Source organism: Prunus mume, linkage group LG2 (genome assembly GCF_029339155.1).
Source record: "Prunus mume cultivar Tortuosa linkage group LG2, ASM2933915v1, whole genome shotgun sequence".
Lineage (NCBI taxonomy): Eukaryota > Viridiplantae > Streptophyta > Magnoliopsida > Rosales > Rosaceae > Prunus > Prunus mume.
The window spans coordinates 6,085,436-6,107,814 of record NC_142699.1 but is presented as its reverse complement, the minus strand read 5'-3'; the positions used below and the strand labels follow the sequence as shown (position 1 = coordinate 6,107,814).

The 22,379-nt window shown below is 38.4% G+C and overlaps 3 protein-coding genes across 5 annotated transcripts; 1 reads left to right on the top strand and 2 right to left on the bottom strand.

Moving 5' to 3' along the window:
- Positions 1-1,694: 1,694 nt before the first annotated feature.
- On the bottom strand, positions 1,695-9,535 carry LOC103333000 (uncharacterized). Of its 3 annotated transcripts, none has more exons than XM_089046735.1 (10): positions 9,375-9,518; positions 9,070-9,244; positions 7,079-8,512; positions 5,866-6,054; positions 5,609-5,704; positions 5,354-5,513; positions 5,107-5,239; positions 3,264-5,024; positions 2,344-3,141; positions 1,695-2,188 (listed from the first exon to the last, which is right to left on the bottom strand). In XM_089046735.1, exons 3-9 carry the CDS (start codon positions 8,439-8,441, stop codon positions 2,713-2,715), a joined length of 4,131 nt encoding a protein of 1,376 aa, XP_088902861.1. In that variant the 5' UTR covers positions 8,442-8,512; positions 9,070-9,244; positions 9,375-9,518; the 3' UTR covers positions 1,695-2,188; positions 2,344-2,712. The 3 variants fall into 3 exon arrangements, with proteins under 3 accessions (XP_088902861.1, XP_016650121.2, XP_008234018.2); XM_016794635.2 differs by having other exon boundaries at positions 9,074-9,244; XM_008235796.2 differs by lacking the exon at positions 9,070-9,244 and having other exon boundaries at positions 9,375-9,535.
- A 3,966-nt stretch (positions 9,536-13,501) lies between these two features.
- Positions 13,502-16,422, top strand: LOC148919501 (uncharacterized). Its single transcript, XM_089047626.1, has 4 exons — positions 13,502-13,788; positions 13,874-14,433; positions 14,648-14,734; positions 15,950-16,422. Exons 1-4 carry the CDS (start codon positions 13,558-13,560, stop codon positions 16,224-16,226), a joined length of 1,155 nt encoding a protein of 384 aa, XP_088903752.1. The 5' UTR covers positions 13,502-13,557; the 3' UTR covers positions 16,227-16,422.
- A 1,297-nt stretch (positions 16,423-17,719) lies between these two features.
- Positions 17,720-21,904, bottom strand: LOC103333002 (putative beta-D-xylosidase 7). Its single transcript, XM_008235799.2, has 6 exons — positions 21,386-21,904; positions 20,896-21,201; positions 20,473-20,642; positions 19,998-20,095; positions 18,542-19,306; positions 17,720-18,444 (listed from the first exon to the last, which is right to left on the bottom strand). The coding sequence occupies exons 1-6, from the start codon at positions 21,797-21,799 to the stop codon at positions 17,852-17,854; spliced, it is 2,346 nt and encodes a 781-aa protein (XP_008234021.2). The 5' UTR covers positions 21,800-21,904; the 3' UTR covers positions 17,720-17,851.
- Positions 21,905-22,379: the final 475 nt, after the last annotated feature.

The window sequence follows — 22,379 nt, the reverse complement described above, 5'->3', positions numbered from 1 at the left end:
GAAGACCCTAGATATTATTCTGGATGTGCTGATTGAAGATCGTTCTCGAATTGTACCTTTACTAATTGATTGATAACAACGTCACTTTGTTTCAGAAAAAAATTATATAGTACATTTCATTAAAGTAAGCTCTTTTTTTGCCTTCATATTTTGCTAATATTTGTCTTAGTATTTATGTAATTTCGTATAATTGACACTTTCGTCGACGACAATGTTGAAAAAAATATTTGGGCACAAGTGAAATCTCAATTGCGACGGCAATATTATTCTAACAGATAGTATTGCACTATCACTGATTTTTTTTGGGGTTAAATGCCTATTTTGTTATTGGATTTTACACGAAAATTCAATTTGGTTATTGAGAAAAAAATTTAGTCAAATTGGTCACTGTGTTTCTCAAAGTTTACAATTTATAGACATTTTAGTATCTTCCTTTAAGTGTAGTTTTTTTATAATAAAAAAACAAGTTAGGGTACATTGTGTTATTAGGTTTTAACAAATTGAGAGAAATTTTGAGTTGAAATCGGAATTGTGAGGTATAAGGTCACAAAATGGATGATATATTGAACTTGAATCGATTGAGTGACAACCGTATTGTGACTTCGAATGGCAAGAAGACGTATTCAAGGTGATAGGGCACCAAAATATATTCGAAAGTTGTTGATTTTCATTTTAATTTGGTTTGGCTTTTTTATTTTCCTTATACCTCACAATTTCAATTTCAACCCAATTTTTTTTCTCAATCATTAAACCCTAATAGCACAATATACCTAACTTGTTGAGTTAGAGGAAGAAGACTGAAAGTTCTTCATAAAATTAAAATAAAAACTGCACTTAATGTAAGATAACAGAATGTCTATAAATTGTAAACTTTGGAAAACACTGTGACCAATTTGGTTATAAAAAATTTCCAATGACCAAATTGAATTTCCATATAAAACCCAGTGATCAAAATATCATTTAACCCTTTTTTCTTCTTCTTTTTCATTCATTCACCTAATCAAACACAGACCCCATTTTCATTTTATCTGAATATGTAATAATACAACAGCTCAACGAGGAACAAGCCCCAAATTGCCCATTGCCCACAAGAAGTACTTTAGGGATTGGTAATTCAGTAAAAACAGGGGTTGCATTCAAAGTAAAAATGCTCCATAACATGAACATGTTGCTACTCTTGCATGTGCCATATGCCAGTGCTGTCCTTTACAAGACAAAGGGCGACCCTACTATCCTAGTTAGGTCCTCACATGCCATGAGGTAATCAGGGTCCCCTTTTTATTTGGTCCACACATCACATGAGTCGAGAAACGATTTTCATACTGATGTTTGATCAATAGTAAAAAATCGGAGATCAATTTTTATGAAACGAGGATAACACTATTTTCTATTTGCAACTAATAACACTGTGACATGCACAATAACACTTCCATGTGACATAACATTATTAGCCGTGAATAACTATATAATGTTATCCCAATTGCAACTAAGTTTTCTTCAAAAATCGCCCACACATAGAAGACACATTGGATCAATAGTAGAAATCACCCACACATAAAACCCACATTTGATCAATAGTCATAAATTACAAATGAATGCTGCAACAAACCTTATCAATAGTCGGAAACTACTGAGCTGAGAAACTCTCATGTTCTTTGGTCAGAGATGTAAAAGAAACTGAAGGCAAGGAAGCATAGAACAAAAGAATATATATGATTCCACAACTAAAAGATGTATGTACAAAGTTAGTTTGACACTACAAGCTATGAATGGATTTTTCTTTCTAATACAATTTCTGTACTCCTCCCCATATCTATACAGAAAATTGTAGCAATGCCATCTTTTGGCATGTGTTTATGCCTCCACTAACATTTCAAACAACAGGAGAAAAAAACATTCAGTAAAACCCACCAGACCTTTACATTCGCCTTCCTATGTGGTCATCATGTGCATTCTGCACGTCCAAAAATGTACATAGCATCATTCAAATGGGAACTTTCTACATCGAAGCACTAACTCTTGTCGTAGCAAGATCGAATGAGTCGGTATGTTTGTGAGAAGAGAGCTACTGAATCATCAGGAAGCTTTCCCCTAATCTCCTAGTAGCAACTTATGACATCAATTGAATAGCGGCACGGGCAATAATACCATCACAGGAATAGCTTTGTTGACGCCATTGTTTGGATTCCTGAGTTATTTGGTATCCAATAAATGAGAAGAAATCATGAACAATGACACGGAAAAGAAAAATTACAGAGTTATATGCATTACTCCAATTACAAATCTATGTTTCAGTTTCAGCACATCAAATGACTTTTCTTTTATTGAAAAAACATTTCTTACCACTGAAGATTGTAAGCTGGTGGTAGGGTACGATTTTCCACCATCTACCCAAAAGCATCCAGCCCCTTGCAAGCAATCGTAGGAATGAAGTCAACAAAAATGGTTCTTCTGCAAAAGCAACTTTGTGCACAAGCCGATAGCCCCTGCCAAGTCCCCCTTAATGCCAAACTTCCCAATTAAATGAAAGATATCTGGCACAAAGTTCAGCCCTTCTAATTTGAGGTGTCCAGCTTCAGATATCAGCACAGGAAACTAGTGCCCCAAGACCTTTCTGGCAGACCAAGAGCAACCCTTGCACCATAGGAAAAATAAAGAATGCCACGAAGCTCTCATGATGCAGAAAGAGGATTCAAAAACAACAATTAATAACTAAATATCTCTCCTTCCAACAACCCCAGCAGAACTATGTTTCCTTTGTATACCATATTGCCAGGCATCTCTGGATTTATCACCTGACTGATCAAAGTCATCCAAGGAATTCTCAAACGGAGGTTTCATAGGCCGGTAAGTTCCATTCCTAGAAATTACTGATGCACCCAACTTCTCGTCATCTTCTGATGGTGTTCCAGACCTGGATTCCACGTGCATATCCAGCGATCTATGCCTTGGTCCAGCAGACCTGAAACCCCTCATATTAGAGGAAGGCTTTCCTGGTAATGGAGTGTAAGAAGGTCCCTTTGGTACCAGAAATTCTTTTGGAAGAGTCTCCATGTCCATATAACATTTCCTGGCTTTGGCATCGGTAATCAATGAAGCCCAGTCATCAGACTGCATTAAGGCATTGGCATTCCCCATCACCTGTTAAAAGATCCAATTTCAAATTAAAAGTTAATAATAAGTGGGTAGCTATGTGCAGGTAGATGGTGTGAACTTGACTGTAATAAGCATAAATGACTAATAAGAAAGAAAGAAATCCATACCCAAAGAGCCCTTCTTGCACGAGTGAGAGCTACATTCATGCGGCGGATGTCTGCAACAAAACCCACCCCATGACTTGAAGCACGCACACAGGACATGATAATCACATCACGCTCTTGGCCTTGGAAAGCATCTACGGTGTTAATATACAGATCCTTCCCTTCTTCTGAATTCAAAACATCCTCAAACTCACGCTGAAGGCATTTAAGTTGCAGTTTATATGGTGTGATTATGCCAACTGAAATTTTTCCCACCCCAAACGCTTTCAATGACTTGTGGAGATGCTCATACAACCGAACACAAAACCGTGCTTCATGTATGTTCTGATAGGAGACAGATCCCCCTCTGTGGGACTCCCGCCCATAGGTAATGTCAAAAAATATGTAAGGTCTAAGTAAAGGGTCCTTGTAGTAGGTCTCATCAGGTAAATTAGCAACACTTTCACTGTCAGTAAGGCGTCCTTGGTAGAAGTATCTTGAAGGGAAATCACGGATTTGAGGATGCATCCTATACTGCACAGATAACAACATCGTCGGACATTTTGCTTGCTGGAATCTTTCAAAAAGACTTCTACTGTATAACAGGGTCCCGGCAGCCTTGCTAATAACTGTTGCGGGAAGCTGCTGAGGATCTCCAACAAGAACACATCGTGCAGCACCAAGAGAAAGGGGAGGAAGAACTGCCACTTCACTGGCTTGGGCTGCCTCATCAATCACAACCATATCAAAACCATGAGAAAGACGAGAGAACAACTTGCGACCACTGCTTGAAACAGTAGTGAAAACAATCTCAGCCTCATTGGCAAAACTTGCCTCAAGATTAGCACGAGCTTCTTCCAAGTTGAAATTGCTACCAGCACGAAACTTGCCTTCTAGAATGAATAGGCGAGACAGCTCCACTAGAGTTTTATCCCTGCTTTCAACTACAGCTGCAAGGTTCTGCAGCAATGCATCTCGATTCTGGTCCCGAGCAACCAGAACATCAGGATCAACACCAACTGATCCTTGGGAGCGAACAGCAGCAGCTGCAACAGTAAGTTCTCTTTGAAGATTACTTATCTGGACTGACAACTGAGCTTCACGATTTCTTAACTGATGCATCCACCCTAAGACTTCCTCACGATTCTTGACCAAAAGCTGTTCAGTTCTCCGCTCAACCGACACAGCCTGGGCAGCGCGGGTCTGTGAATCAACACCTACTCGAGCAACATCAGGCCGATAAACTTTCATCTCACCATCAATGAATCCACGGTCAAGAACACGGGAAAGAAGCTCATCTGTTGCAGCATTAGAAGGAGCGCAAACTAACATTCTAGGTTTTGGGCAGAGCTTTGGTAGTGTACGAAGGAGATTCTGGTCCATGTTCTGAAGAACCTCATCAATTGATCCCGTAGAAACATTATCAAAGTTGCTCTCACTATTTTGCTTATAGCTTTCGGGTGCCAATTTCTTAAGCAAAGAAGTGTAGTACTGCTGGTACTGCACCAGATGGATAACGTTTAGCATTCCCCACACTGTGTGTGTCTTACCTGTTCCAGGAGGTCCTTGAACAAGAGTGAAAGGCCATGGATCTTGCCTCTTTCCACCACTTGTACCAGCTGCTGTATGCATTGCGGCCCATTGGATTGCTGCAAGCTGGGGTCCATTGAAAGTCCTATGCAAATGATCAACAAAATTCTGTGTGAAGCATTCAGGCATAGCAGGGGACTGCTGCTCATATTTTGGGAAGTGTTCTGGGCTGGGCTGAAGTATTGCAGTTTGCATCTGTGAATGTGATCTGTCAAATTAGTATTCATGCAAATAAAAGAGAATATTCAAAGCCACTACGGATCCAAAAATTTGTCACCTGCAAATTCAGACGGCGAAACGCATGCAGTGCAACATACTCCCGCTGGGTGGTTGCAAGAGAACCGAGCACAGTTAAATACCAACTTCCTTTGGGCTGTAGTTTTCTTAGAATATGATCATCATCAACGAAGCTGGAAAAATAATATTAAAGATGAAGCAAGAGAAAGAGAGGAAGAATTTCAGCATATTTACTAAAATAATACTAGAGGAAAATCATAGAAAAACAAATAGAATTATGCAGCAACCTGTTAGAATCATAGGAGTCCCCAACATAAAAATGAAGGATTGCTCCTGGGGGATCACGAGTATCGATAGGAATATGTCGCCTCACAGTACCAGCAACACGCCCACTGATTTCAGGCTCCTCATTGTCCTCAGCTGACGAGTTGTTCCTTATGGATCTGACTGCATGACATAATAAGAGTCAGTGTTAGTAATGCCGTCAGAGCATTAATATCCAATAGAAATAATTTGACAAGAAACATAATCACACGTCAGACCTGATCCAGGCCTGGGGGTTGAAAGAATTGCAACATCGCCCTCCTTAAATGTCCACTTGCATCCATTTTCTGGAAGGACTATTACATCATACCACCCTAAGCCACCAAAAGTTACACCTTAATCGGTTAACAGAACCAGGAAGAGAGAGCATAGGTATTATCAGCTATACAGGCCAACCTAACTATGGTTAGCCTGTTTTACTTTTTCTAAAATTTGTATTGAGGTGTATCCGTAAACTGGGAGTTGGGCTCAGTACCTCTTTCTCTCCTTTCAATGCTTCTTACACGGACCATCATATGAGCATCTCTAGAAACACCTTCCGTTAATTCCTCCCATGTGCTGTAAAGCTGTGCCCGGCATTCCTCAAACAGCAAGGGTTCAAATACTCTGACATACTCCTCAACAGATTCAAACTTTTCAGGAACACATTGGAGGTCAGTCTCCCCTGGTGCACAAGAAAATGCAAATTCAGTGGAAAGAAAAATAAGTTTGAGAAACCACACACACACAAAAAGGTTAAAACCCAAAGGAATAGAAGACAAATATTGTATGTACCAGGCTATGAGAACACATAACATAAAAGAAATCAACAACTTAAGTACCATTGCTGCCTACCAAGGAATGAAATATTCCATATGAATGGAAGCTTTTCAAGCCTTTCCACAAAGACAAGGTTTAAAAAATAAATAAACATATAAATGCACAAGTTACTAAGCCAAAATTATGGATTTCAATTTATACTTCATGTACTTACAAACAAGAAACCGACAATCAGAGGTAAATATCCTTCCAGAAATAGTAAATGTGTTGTTTGCTCTCCTCATGAGATGGAGATTTCTACAGAAAAGATTGTATGTTGTCCCAATAACAATAGGTTCAGTACGAAGGAATACTCTCCCAAGAGGACATCCTGATTATTGAATACCCACCACATGAAACTGTATAGATCCATCCACTATATGTGGGCCTGGGCAATACAATATCAACTTTCACTTCTTAAAAACTAATATAAGGAATCACAGTTGACCAAATTCACGTTTATTAGAAAATACAAACCAAACAAAGGGGGCAGATATATATATCAAAACATTAACACTTCAATCAAAACATCTCCCCCAACCCCTCCCCGTCCACCAAAACAAACAACAAAGAACACTATGAGAACTTTGCACACAAGAGGGCATGTGATGGTGATAAGAATTACAAAGTGAAATTGAGAAAATCAATGAAATATGTCAATTTGGAATCTCGATTTCACACTATAATTGTCATCACCTTCCAAGTCCTTTGTGTGCTATGAGTCTCATAATGTAACAATTGGAGGGCCATGGAGCACTGGCATAAGAAAATCAGGAAAGCTGTCAACACAGATTGCCCAAAGTTCCCAAGAGTAACAAAATTGGGAACCATGTCACTAAGAACTAGTCAACATTAATGAACATAAACAGAAAAACAACATTACTTTATACCTGGGTGATGCCAAAACTTTTCGCTGGTAACCTCTCGTATAAGACGCTCAACCGATGTGTCTTGGTACGTGTTACTGATTGCCATTTGCTTCTTTGCAGGAAGAGGCTTCTTGTTTCCCGATTTGGAATCGATGGAACTTTGAGTGACCAGAGCTGGCTTCCTATTAGCAACCTGTGAATTCTTCAGCTGCCTCATATCTGTGGGCTGTTTCCATGAACTCTGTCTTGGAATTGGTGGTAAGACCTCTGCAGAAGGATCAGTGTCGCCATTTTGCTTTCTAGTCCTGGGCAGTAATCCATAATTAGCATCCCCATTAGATTCAGACTTACATTCACTGGACTCTACCACAGTCCCTCCTTCACTATACACAACATCAACTTGTTTCTGGTCCTTTATTGTCGACTGTGACTGCTTTTCCCCAACGCGTTCTGTAGGTGGAGGAATGGTACGAACCTCCTTCAAAGTGCGAGTTGTTACAGGTGTGGGAAAGGGTTGTCTTCTTGGTGTTGAACTTTTGATAGGGCCAGCTTGCTTAACATCTTCCAAATTAAGGAACATTGTCTGTCTATTACGTTTCTTTCCCAGCTTTGCTTCATTTAGTTGGTTTATCTTCCTCTTCATTGGATTAGTTGCACACTTGACTGCATGGCTTGCTTCAATGCCTTTAACTTTCTCTTGTTTTGGAACCAAGCCAGGTTCCTCCTGACATTCCATGGATGCCTGACCTTTAGCATTACTGTCTAAGTTGCGGCTACTGTTGCTATTCTGATCATGTTCAAATCCTAAAGACGTATGACTGCTATTTTCATCCTTGAGACTTTCTGAAATCTTCATATTGCAAGAACTACCATCTGGAGAAACAGCCGAAGCACATCCAACAATCACTCCAGATTTTCCTTGCACTTGTGAAGTTTTACCTTCATGCAAACTGCCACTTCCATATGCTTCAGCAGATCCCTCAGCATCATCAGACCACTCTCCTTCTTCTCTTTCGGCAGATGGAGCATTTGCAGAAGCAGAAGCTAAAGATGGTACTGGTTTTACATCCTCATCCTTACTTGACTTAGATATTGATGCACTGTTGGGATTATCATCTCTTGCCTTCTGCTCAGCACCACCTTCAGAGCCATGAGCATATTTAGGCCGGACAAAAGGTTGAAAACCTGACACAGATGATGCGTGTGAAAAAGCATGATTATTAACAATTCTTGGTGCAACAGCTGCTACTGCAAGCACTTCAGAACTGTGGGGGTTTGTAGAAGGAAGTGCCTTTTGTGGCTGGAAACGGACACCATCATTCTCTTCATTATCCTCGGCAGGGGGTTCATTGAGATCAAATAATGGCCTTCCTCGAGAACCCATCTCATATGCAAATACATACAAACTAAACTATATTTCCAAGAAAGTTGAACGGAGCTTTTCGTGATTTCCTTCTAAGAAAACATTCAAACGAAATGCAACCAATTAGGTGATAGCAAATCATCACAGACAAAGCATGCACATTAAATGCAATCAGTGACTTCTACAATAAAAGAGTTCAAGAAGTCTAGCGACTTCTACAAGCATAAGAATCCATCAACAATGGTAATCCAGCATCAAACAATTAATTATAACCAAGCCACAAGACACACACATTGCATGTTAAAATAAACAGTTATCAAGCCTAAAGGAATAAAAAAGAATCATACAACGCATTAATTTCAAAAACTTAAAATGGATTCGAGATGTGTAAAATGGTTTTTCAAGAACAAGAAAATGGTTTTTGATTATATTAAGTCCCCAATAGAACTTATAGTCAAATACGCATATATAAAGAGATTCTGTCTAGCAGCATAGGCAACAAATGGAACCAGAAAACTTAAGCACCGATCACTTGAGACAATACATACAGGAAACCCTAACATAAACTAGAGCAGAGCTCGCAAAACTGATTAAATGAAAAAACGCAAATCTACAAACATAGTGCTTGATCCAATTAAATTCAAATTACCTACTTCAGATTGAAATCTCAATTGCAATCCCAATCCTCACCAACTGACCTAGCATTTTGTTCTAGGGTTTCATCAACAACCAAACACTCCAAATCCCAACACCAACCCTCAAATCCAACTCGCACCCAAACAGATCGAACCCACAATTCGTTCAGCAAATGTTCATGCATTCATCTAATCAGTCAAGCCAAAAGATTCAGTCTTTCTCCAATCCCATTATTCATGCTACTGATCTTCCGCATCGCAACAAACAATATTTACAAATTAAAATTAAATTTTAAAATATAGCAGATAGAATTTTTACCTCTTTTAGAGCTTCGTGTGTATTTTTAAGAGAGGAAGATAATTTAACCAAAAATAAAATAAATAACAGAGGAAGCCTCTATAGGGTAAGGGTTTGAGAGAGAGCAACAAGCGAGCAAGAGAAAGAGAAGGAGAGACGGATAGCAAATATGAGAGAAAACAAGGGCCTGTGACAGGTTTATATAGGAAATATCAAAGCCTTCGTCGGCCGGTTTTTTCTCCGGCCACCGTTATTTTGTTCCCGGCAATTTTTAATTCTACCCTTTATTTTATTTTATTTATCGCTTCGAGAATCCGAAATTCCAAAAACACCCTCCCTTCTCCTGCTTATAACCGACTCTGTTTTGCGGGTTTGAATTTGACTAGGATAGCTTCAGGGATAAGGCGGAGGGTAATTTCGGGACTTTAGCAGCGGTGGATTAGGGTAATCCGAGGGTTTAGCTTCCGTGCAAAACGCTCGCACGTAAGAATCTTACGCTCCAAGGCAGTAGTAGCGACAGTTCGGTCAGTTTCGGCCGTGGGCCCCAATAAATAGCCACGTGTACGGCAGAGATTTTGTGATCGACGCATGATTCCTTGATTGGATGTTTATGCGGTATTTCATTTTTATTTTTAATGGCCGCGGAGGGAACGGTGTAATATTTGAGAAATAATCAGGGTATAAAGGTCATTGTGACAAAGGAGGGAGGACGATCCCACGTGCTTTTAAAGCGGAGGGAAAACACAGACCTATGGTACGGCAACAGTGTAGCATTGTGTGTACGACACGCCAAACCGAGGCGCGTGGGAAGGCAGTGGATGTGTCCTTTTTTTCTTGGTTGATAAATTTAGGAAAAAAAAAACACCTAAACTGCTAAAGTTCACTTGAAAACGTGTATAAATGTCATGAATCCATTAAAAAAAAATTATTATAGAAAATGGGATTTTATGGGTAAGAAGCTAAATTTGGACCATAATAAATAGGAGGAAAATATTGGTAAATGACTATTATGCCCTTGTACTTTCATGATGGCACTGTTCAGGGTGGTTAGACATTCAATTAATTTAGACACCCACATAACTCATATTGGCAGCAGTGACCGAAACTCAAGAATCTCAATGTGTTCTAGAACGGAACAAGTACTATTTCATGCTGCTAAAGCGAAATTAAAAATAAATAAAGGTTGACTTTAAAAACCCCCCAAAAAAAAAAACATTTGATTTAGATTTTATTGATTGTGCATTCAATTAGGTTGGTTGCTCATTTGGAGTAATGTTACTCTTAGCACATTCGTATCCCACAGTTTTATATTATCTTATGTAGCAAATGAAGTGGACAACTACATTAATTAAAAAGTGTCAATAAATCATTATTAAAAAAATGTTAAATTAATTTTAATTGATATGGATATCCACCTCATCTGCCACATAAGATGGTATAAGAATGTGGTATATAAATATGTTAAGAGTAGCATTACGCTTTCCTTTGCGCCAAATGAAATCTAAGAATCTTTGTAGATGCAATTGGAAATATATATATTTTTTGACATAATAAATTCAAACATTATAAAAAGTCTTTGAGGAAATTTCAACTATGATTTTTTTTAAACAAACCATATGGACCAAAATTGAGGCAATTCATATTTTTGGGGGCTGAGCCATTTGGGTCTGGAGGTTTGGAACTAGCAACTAGGCTATTTTTGGGGAAATTTTTTCTGATTTAGGGTGGGTCACAGCAGACCTCAGCCACCCCTTGGACCATGCTCTATATTATTTTTCCCACCCTACCATGTCCTATGTACTCATAAAACGTATGCTTCACATTTGCTACCGACACGCATGGGCTATATGTGAGACACTCGTTTTTCTCAAATTTCTGCAATGAAACTTCTTGTAACTCTTTTAATTTATTTTTTTAAATAAGGTGGGACGAATCCGAAAATCCAAAAAAGAAAAAACTAACAAAGGCGACACTCGGCTTAATGTATCATCATCCAAGATAAGAACCAGAGAAGTAGGGAAGACATCAAAAATACGCAAACCCAAAGACAGGTTGTGCCCCCATAGCAACAAGATGATCAGCAGAACTTGTTGTAACTCTAAACGTTATTCAAAGAAGCAACCTGATTCCATAAGTTTGTATAACCTGTTAAAATTTTAGAAACAGAACACCACAATGCATGTCGAATAAACACTTTGGGTAATGTGATCACTTTTTTTTATTCCATGACTGAAGATGTCTTTCTTCTTTCTTTCTCAATTTTTGTACAGGAAAGAGAATATTTTCAAATGCCAATCCTTGATGCCTATGTTATTTCATAAATAGATATATAGCCTTGCATAATCGCTATAGTCTTTCTCTTTCTTAGGGTTTAGCGGTCATATAATTTCATGTTTGAATTAAAAAATAGTTAACTCTAATCCGATCTGTTTAATTAATCGTATCAAATGCCTCGAGCCCTAACTTAATCTATTTATAATCTTGTTGTATTTGGGTTTAACTACTTCTATTTTGAGCTAAAAACTTTAAAGTAAGTTTCCATTATTATGACCCAAACCTATCACTTATACCTTAGTTATCAAATTAGAATTCACTTAATTATGAATACATACAAAACCACAAAAACTAGTATTTTCATTATATTATTCGTCATACAATATATAATACTAATAAATGACAAAATGAATATACTATTTAAATATGTTTATTATGTCAAAATTGAGTTACTAAGCTTAACACTAACACCACCTATTTATCATTTGTATTTAGCGAGTCGTGTCATATTCGTATTCATGTCAAGCAATAGTCAACCGAAATCTACTAACTTCAAGTCGTTTTTTAATCGTATTATTTTGTTGTGTGAAAAAATTACCACCAGCACTTTGCAAATCTCTTTGTTGTCGTTTAGATTTGTACTTGGGATTTCTGTAGAAAGCACGTGGCTACGAACAGAAAGAGAAATTGTGATTATAAATTCTTAGCAGGGTTATCTTATGTATGGTAAGGGTGGTCGGTGGTGGTAACTAGTAATTGCCAATTTAAGAATAATATGATATTGGAGCGTGACAAAACTACATGTAGTTTGGTGGTGACACACTGTGGTTGTTGGATGCCCACACGAGGAAAATATATTAAATTAGTCCAAATCAACAAATGTGGAAATTGCATTTTGGCCCCTCTAATGTTTTCGATTATATGCCATGACAAATCTTTTAGTTTAGATTTTAGGCTTTAAGAAATATTTATTTAAAATTTGAAACTTTATATCGTGGCTATTGGCATGTTTACTTTATCTAGGATTGAAACAGGGAGACGAAGTGAAAAAGAGTTGGAGTACGACGAAGCAAACTGAAACATGCATACCCAAATTAGACTGTTTATTAAGTGTTTGGAAGTGTAATGGTAATAAGGCTAATTATATTAGTATGTTTACTAATTGTTTGGTTGGAATCGGAATCAAAGCTAATTTGATTTATGAAAATTGGGAAGACAATTGTTAATATGTGTGGGTCTTGGAGAACTCTTATTGTCAACCTCAATGAGAAAATGTAAAATAGTCCCTTCATTCTTTTTAACAATTTTTAATTAGCATGTTTACTTATCAGGAACGAGGGGAAGTCAAAAATTGGGGAACTCAGATATGTAATCAAGGAATTGGAACTCAATCAACTGCTCCCTTAGTTGATCTCATTAATGATTTTAAGAGTACTTGATTACGGATTTTCATATGGAACTTACATAATTTTTGATTCATTATATTTAATAAACGTAGGAAAATAGATGAATTAGAATAATTCCAATACCCATATAATAGAAAACACATAAAAAACATGAACTGAAATCATTCCGATATCATAAGTAAATATGTCATTAAGTCTCATTATTTATTTCAACCAATCACTCATTCACAATGCATAGCATGTGTCATCCTTTTAGTTGAAATTAATATTATCTTGTGACCTAAAAAGTTAATGTCATCTTAATTTCTTAATGAAATGTAAAGTCTTAGTTGTCCTGTAACGTTTCAACGTTTTGATTTTAAAAAAAAAAAGTCCAATATTGTATTCGAGTAAAAATAGTATTATTTTTTAGTTTTTAAAGTATTTACGAATTAAAAATTTATGGACCGATCCATGGCTTGCTTTCAAAGGCCCAAAGCCCTCAATTTCGTCCAAACTCCCAAAGCCCTCAATTTGCTGCAACAATGGCGGTTGGGTGGAAGCCATTGTTGCCCCTAATCGCAGTCTCAGCTCTGTTCATCTATGAAGAGTGGGTCTCATCTCCTTCCTGCCCTAACCTCCATGGCCATGAACCCAACCAGGACCGCCCAGACGACCTCAAGGTCATGATGGTCGCCAATCTCCTCCTCCTGGGCTCCGAGGCCGGCTACTTCAACCTCCTCTTCAGAGACTACTACTTGTCCAGGTTCTTCACGGTAATAACAGCAAACACAATTCCCCATTTTGCCCCCACCTTCCCCATTTATTTACTACTGAGTTGCCTGAATTTTTATCAAGCAGAATTCTTTCCGAACTTTGAAGCCCGATATGCTGTTAGTGTTGGGCGATATCTCGGCCCGAGGTTACAAATTGCCGAATTCCAAGTACATTTCGGTGATTCACCAATTTCAGCGTGTATTGGGTCCATTTCTCGGGCTGCCACTTCACGTTGTTCTTGGCGACCGAGATGTCGGAGAGTGCGATAAGCTAAGTGCGGATTTGGTGAGTTGGGTTTCGGGTAGATTTCCGGGTCTTGACTCTGCCGGTTGCGGAGCCTTCGAAATCGGTAATGTGAGTTTCGTGTCGCTCAATGCCGTGGCTTTGCTTTGCGGGAACAATGAGCTGAGGTTCAGTGTGGAGAAGGTGGTGGAGAGTGAAAGCATGGATTTTCAGATGGGAACCGAGCTTGAGGGAATGGATGAGAATGGTCGAGTGAGGAAGAAGGTTTATGAGTTTGGGTGGAGAGAGAATGCTATGTCATCTGGGTCTGGTCCTGTGCTCTTGCTTCATTTCCCATTAAACCAAACTGTAGCTGCTGCTAACTATGATAGGAGTAGGAGTTCAAGCATATTGGACGGCAGGTAGGTGCAAGCAATTGTTTTTTACTTCCATTTTTTTTTTACGTCTGATAGGAATTAGTTCAAATGGGTTTTTCACATTTGACCTCATAGAAGCTGTAGTAAAAGACTGGCTATCAGTTTGTGCTGTTTATTTTGTTTTGTTATCTCTCATTTTGTACAATGGCTGGAAGTTTTACTTCATGCTAATTGTAAATTGTTTACCCTTTGATTCTAGGGGACGTGTTGGTACAGGGCCATACAATTTGTTACACAAGCTACCTCCGAATGCTACTGAATATATCTTTCAAGCTCTCAAACCAAGGTGAGTTCATGTTCAGAGGAAGAGTTCTTATGATACTGTCATTCTTGCTTATTAGGACCATGTTTTTCCATTTTCTACAATCGTCTAGTGAAATGCCGCATGTGTGTTCTTAAATAAAGCATGTTAGCGAGACCCGATTTAGTCTTCAAGGAGATGACTCCTCTGATTGTCATAACTTCTGTGTGTATTGTCTACATATGCAATGGTCTTAACTTGTCACCATTTCAGAGTATTCTGATATCTCATATTTCTAGGTCTGGTATTATTTCTGATTAACTGTTTTCTCTGGTTGATATAAGAGAAGGAGAATATAATTAACTTGATTTAGAGAGTACAAAATAATTGCATGTACGAGAAACAAAAAATGAAACTTGTACAGAACTGTCCTTATAAAAACAGTGTCTGCTTGTACAGAACTGTCCATTCACACGCCAAACACTGGAAAACAAAGGAAAGAAGTCATGATCTGTTTTGCAAAACATATAGGGTTTAAAAGAGAAATTTCTATGCAAGTTCCTTATTGGAACCTTCTCAGACTTTCCATTGCTGTGATGGTGGGGTATGGTACAATATCATGCTCTGAAGTTGAGGGGATAAATTCCACAAATCTCAGGAGTAGACTTTCATTTTTTATGTTTTCTGTGAGGGGTGGGGTTTAATGACGCTTTGGCTTTCTCTTTGTTTAACCAGGCTTGGTATATCCACGACTTGTTCCATTATCCAGATTTCCACTAATTTTCTGTTACTAAAGTTTCTAATGCTGAAATGTTCCTCAGTTTACTTTATGCTCGTACAGATTTCTTTTTGACATTTTTATTGTGACCTTTTCCTGAATTCCTCCCAAAATATTCTTGTTGATGTGCCAATCAGATGTTGCTCATGGTCCACTTGCATTTGAAATTACTGATTTAATCATCACCTAATATTCCTCAGTTTAACACTTGTCCCTTGCTAGTGTCCACATCTGTCAGACTGGTGGGTAACGCCAGTTTGATGTTATGGAATTGATTGATCCTCCTTAAGTGTAAAATTGAAATGGGCAAATCTCATAATGAAAATTTAAATTAGGGTTTCCAATGTTTAATTTTCCAGGGCTTCACGTCTTATATTAATCCATGAATGTGTTCTCCAATTTACAACTCACAATGTACCTCAAATGCCGAGTTCACATCTTCACCTGTAAGCTAATCAGTTTTGTTAATTCCTTGTTTGCAGGATTGTTTTCAGTGCCCACACTCAGGAATTCCATGATTACTTCCACCCAGATGGGACGCGCGAGGTGACTGTTCCAGCCATGACATGGAATGCAAGGGACGATCCTGGATTTGTAGTTGCCATTTTCCGAAGGAACAAAGGAGAAGTAAGCGTCAGCTATTGCTCTCTAGCTAGGGAATCTCACGTTCTAGTTGCCTATGTAACTCTTCTGATTCTTTTAGTACCAATGATGGTTTTCCCAAGCACGCCCAATTTGAGATGTTTCACACAAAGTTGACGCTATATGTATACTAAAATTTGTGTTGTGCATTATTTTCCCTACAATTTTGTATGTACAATACTGTGTTGTATTTGGGCAAAGCCAGAATCCTACCAAGGATAAAGCTCTGTTTGCCAAAGTCTTTTGGACGGTATCCTACATATTTTAACAATGAATCCGCAGCTGCATTGTTTTTGGCGAAAACAGAGGAAAACATACTTGAAAAACTTTTGTGATCCTGAGACATTTGTCACCTGGTGAGATGCCTTGTATAAATCAATGTTTGAGCATATTTATAGATCATCGAGTCCTTTAGCCTTTTGGACAATGCTGCTAATTGATTTGGTTTTTGAAGAAATATATGAGTGCTGTTCCGCAAAGTCACGAGGTTGTCCTTGCTACTCCCAGCACCGATCAACCAGCTCCACTTGGTTTTTACTATTTAGGCTATACTTGTATCATTTACCAACTGGAGCTTCGCTTTTGACGCACACGTCGCAAAAAGCAACGTTGATATACATAATTCATTGTGGATCTCACATGCATCAATGATTCGCAATTATATATATCAGCGATGCACATCATCTTTATGCAAAATGATTATCTAGACATCATCATTTCATTAAATTTGACTGATATTCTCAGTACTTTGTTGCCTTTCTTTTAGTCCTCTTATGCTATTTCTGTCACAACAGATAGCTCCTGTTCTTGGTTTATTAACTCTGGACAACTTTGCTCTAATTTCTCTTTAATTGTGTGTTTACTAATCAGGAATTGGAATTCTCATCAGGAATTGAAAAGTAAGTGGGGCCCACACAAAATTAGGAATTGAATTCCTGATTTTGGTAGAATTCAATTCTTGGATGGGAGGTGGTATTATAATTCCTGGAGAACTAACCCATTAAGAATTCATCTTTTTTACCCATTATATCCTCACACATTTTTCAAAATTCCAAATTTGCCATCTACTTTAACCCAACAAGGAGGACATTTTAACAATTAGTATCACTCCTACCCCAATTCTATATAGTTTAGTAAACAACTTCAATAAGAATCCGGAATCTAATTCTCCTCAATTCATATGATTTAATAAACAACTTCAATAGGAATCCGGAATCTAATTCTCCTCAATCCAACTCCTCAATTCAATTCCTCATAATCCAATTACGGATTAGTAAACATGCCATAAAATTCTTTCACCTATTGTTGCACTAATATTCCTGATATTCAAAGCAATTAATTTTTCCTTAAGTGGTTAGTCTTACCACATCAAACAATATGAGGGTCCCAGCAAAACTTTGTTCACGTTCAATCTTCACTTGCAAGTCACATGTCTCATACTTTTTAACGTAATTATCTTGTATGTTCCATCGTATATGTACCGTATCGTATTATAGTGTACTATACAAGTAGTTCAATTCCAATTTACTTTCCATTGCATTTTTTTTTAAATTTGGTCTTGTCTCTATTGTGCACGGGAGATGAAGCAGTAGTTCAATCAACACAATGGAGGACAAAGAAGAGCTATAAACAGCTCAAGGTTGGTTTCCCATTTATGCTTCCATAATTAAAGATTTTCATTCTCAAAATGAAATCATACTTCCATTCTAAATTGGCAGTTGCAAGAAGCAACCCTTCATAAATCAAACTATGATATCAAGAGGGTACTCTACATCTCCTACTTGCAAGAAATAAGAACCTTCTTCCACTACCATCAAACCACCCTCATTTGCATGGCTGAGGTGCTCACAAGGGTTCAAAATGAATTCAAGTTCAGCTCTTTCCCCAGCACTTAATATCACACTCTGAAATCCAACCAACTGTTTCATTGGGCTTCCATTGTTGGGATTCTTCTGACCCACAAAAAGCAACACAGGGTGCTTACCAACCATCTCCCCATGATTTTTGACCGCAACTCTGACTGGGAACTTCTTTTTCTCACAGAATTCTTCACTTAAATCTGGGACTAAACGGAAACGGCCGGCGTCTGAGGACTTAACTTTGGAACTAATGGATGATTCATTTAAGTAAAGCTTGTTTTGAGCTATTGCAGAGGCAAACTCATAAATGTAGTTGGAGTAGCTGAGGCCAAAACCAAAGTCATAAACATTTCCGCCTTTGTAGAATCTGTAAGTGCGCCCAGGATAACCTGTTTTTGTGTCAGGCCTCATCCTCATGTCTGTCATTGGTATCTTGACATAATCTTGTGTGTACCAAGTCACTGGCAATCTTCCACCTGCATAGCAAACATTAAATAATTCAAGCATTTTGTCAAGAAAATGTTATCATCTGTCAATCTAGAATTTGAACAAATTCATTGTCAATTAATTTACCTGGATTGTGATCACCAAAGATGATTTCAGCAAGGGCAATTCCTCCGGCTTCACCAGGATATCCAGCCCAAAAGATGCCTCCAATTTTTTTGTCATATTTGGCTGGAGTTATGTCAACTGGACCCCCACTAAGAATCACAAGAATAACAGGTTTTTTAGCAGCTTTAGCCACACTGGAAATGAGTTCCTGTTGCTTTCCAGGCAGGCCCAAGTGCCTTCTGTCATGCGCCTCTCTCTCTTGACTTTGGTCCAGCCCCATAATCAAAACCACATAATCTGCTGCTTTTGCTGCTTCAACTGCTTTATCAATTGTAGCTTGGGGACACTTAACTGTGTCACAGCCTGCTTCATAATTTGTGTACTTAGCATAACCCTGCAATGCTTTTAATGGGGTTATGGATTTACATGGACGGCCATGATAATTTCCAAGAAGTGTTACTGAAGCATTGGCATTGGGACCAATGACAGCAAGAGAAATGGCTTTTGATTTAGGTAATGGGAGAAGTCTGCCAGAGTTTTTCAAAAGCACTATGCCATCTTGAGCAGCTTCAAGGGCTAAAGCCTGGTGCTCCTTGGAGCACGCTTGGTCTGGACCAATGTTGCCATAAGGTTGCTCGAGTGGACTGCCATCAAACAGGCCTAACCTCATCCTTATAGAGAAGAGGTTGCGGAGAGCTCTGTCTATTTCAGACACATCCAGCTTTTTCTGCTGAACTGCAGATTTAGTGTGATCCTTCAAGTAGGATCCACAGTTCACGTCCATGCCTGCAACATTTAGTCAAATGTAGAAGCATGTTAGAGATAGTCCACTACCCTACTGCGTGGTATTGGAATACGATTAAGTGTTATAACCCGTTTACGTTTTATAATATGTGTAGACAATACGGTTATATTACAACACGTGAACAAATTATGTCACATGACCATATTCCAATACCACATTATAATAAGTCCAATTTTGAAATTTCTTTAATCAAATTTTGTACCAATCAGACACCATAATCTAAAGGTTCCTTCTTTCCTTTTCAGATATTGACTCAAATCAGTTTCATTTTAGAATTCATGTATCTTATCTTTGATAGGATCTAAAACAATCCAACTTTCTTTTCACTTGTTAGCAGAAAAAGGGAATTGATAATAGGCTTAGAAGCGGTGCATCCGAAAAGAGGAGAACTAGAAGTCCATTTTAAGAGAAGAAGAAGGACCAGCTACTTTTTTTATTATTTTGACTTTCAAGCAAAAGCCCATAAAGTTTGATAAAGTGGTTGGGCCCACATATCCACAAATGGGCCCTGACCTCAAATCAAAAGATAATGCGCACAGAATGTACAGCCCAACAGGGGTAGGTTTGACATTACATAACAAAAAAGTACTCAGAAACTGAGAAACAGACACATGTGGCATGTCATGGGAAAATAAACAAAGTGGAAAAAGACTAGGGCGGGCCCCAGATTACCTGCTTTGAGCACATCACCGACTGCATCTTCGGGCGTTTTAGCGTACCCTTGCACATCGCGAATGATGGACACCGCATCGCAGTCCGACGTGATGTACCTGATCATTTTCGAATTCAAGCTCATCGGTAGCTGGATTTTATTGACATCGATAGTTAAAAACAGAAATTTTATTTTATCAATCATTTTTTGTCTTTTTCTCGCAGAGAAAATTCTAAATTACTCTAAACTTAGGTATAAGAAGACGAGCGCACTATTTAACCAACTGGTCAAGCATTGAAAATATGAAGTTTCAACCAATATAAACTGTTAATTATATGTCGACAGCAATGCAGAATCAATATCTTATCTTATCATGAAAAATGACAGTAAAAATGTCCACAATCAAAGGGAAAACGGTGATCGCAAAAGTAGATAACTCCAAACAAACCATGATGAGAAAAGAAGCATTAGCGTTTTGTAATTAAAGTAAAGTACCCATGAAAATCCCATTGGCCTCTAGCAACCTTGGTTAGGAGATTGTAATCTGCGCAGCTTGGAACCCCATTGACACGATTATAAGCACACATTATGCCACTGGCTTGGCCTTGCTGCACGCAGCTCTTGAATGGAGGCTGGTATGTGTCTGCCAGGTCTTGTTCACTCACCTGCAAAACACACAAGAATAATGAAAAATTAATTGAAGTGAATTATTAACTGACAAATTCAAAACCCAATAAAGTTCTACTCAATATTTATCAAATTAAATATATAATTTACGGCACTTAAATCAAGGAGGAATCTTAATTTTGCCCAATAAAGTCACCAAGTGACTGAAACAAAAACAAAAAAGAAAAAAAAAAAGAAAAAAAAAAAAAATTCCAAGCAAGAATTTGAATGGACCAATAGAAGAAAACTCACACGAGCATCGAAGCCAAAGCGCGTGACGCTTTTCCAGTTGTCCAAATCATAAGCTGTGAAATGCTTGCAGCAAGCAGAAGCTTGAAGACGACCACCGACCTTGAGCTTCCCTCCTTCAAAAGAATCGCCTTGAACGCCTCTCACATACGACACGGCGTATTTGCCTACCACCAATGGGTCTTCGCCAGGTGTCTCCTGCCCTCTCCCCCACCTTGGGTCCCTGAAAATGTTAATGTTTGGTGCCCAAAACGTCATCCCTGTTGCTTGCCCAGCATTGTACAATGCCCTAGCTTCAGTCCCAATCACCTAATGAACAAAGTAAATAAATTAAAGTTTTCATTTTTTTTTAATATTTATTTCGAATGAAAACACAAAAACAAGGACATGGGTTTTGATGTGCAGCAAAGAGAAAGTAATGGGTTGTAATTTTTGGACCAGAAAAGTAACAGAGGTCGAGTTGGGTTTTGATTGACTCGGTGAGCTGACTCACCTGGCCAATGCGGTACCAGAGGTGTTCGTTGAAGGAGGCGGCGGTGAGGATGACTTGAGGGAAGCTGGTGGCGTTAGAAATGGTGCCGTAAAGATTGATTCCTTTGCCGACGTCGGCGACGCCGTGTAATGCCTCGGACCACCACTCGTAACTCGGGATGCCGAGTCGAGGAATCGGAGGGGCCGAGTTAACGAGTTGGGAGATTTTCTCATCCAATGTGAGGCGCGAGACCAGGTCCTGGACTCTTTGGTTGATGGGGAGGGCGGTTTTGCAGAAAGGGTAGGAGCTGGTTGATGGCTGGGACGAGTCACAGGCATATGGAGGCTGAGTTGACTCGGTAGGGTAAAAGAGGAGGATGGTGAAGAAGAAGAAGAAGAAAATGGGTGTGGGAGGAGTGAGAGCTTGAAGCTTCATCGTGTGTGGTTTGGTTAGATGCAGAAGTGAATGCAGAAAAAAGTGAAAGTTTATAGGGCAGGGGCATGGACAAAGGTCTCTGTCACTGATGACTGAGCCCACTGCTAGTTTGAGGTCATTCTCTAATTAAGATAGTTTGTTATATTACTAAAATTGTTTAATTTTTTTTGTGAGAACAAATTGTTTCTAAGTGAAAATTACTTTATTATATTGGTTTTATTTTTATTTTTAAATAAGTTATATTAGAGAAGAAGATGAATTGAACTAGGATCTCAAATGCATGAGTAAATGTTCTTAATTATTTGAGTTACAAGCCCCTTAGTTAATTTATATTTAAATTAATTTTACTGATTGAAATTTGAGGGGAAAAAAAAAGGATAGACAGAGAGGGAGAAAGTGGAGAGAAATGCCTTTAGTTGATGGATACAGTCAAACAAATGAGTACAAAAAAAGAAAGCAAAAGATATATAAGACTCACCCACTTCACTCAGCCTCACTATCCTTATAAAACTATCACGTTTCCTTTTTACATGTAATATCAATTTTATTAAAACCAGAACCTTATAATTTCCTGCTGGAA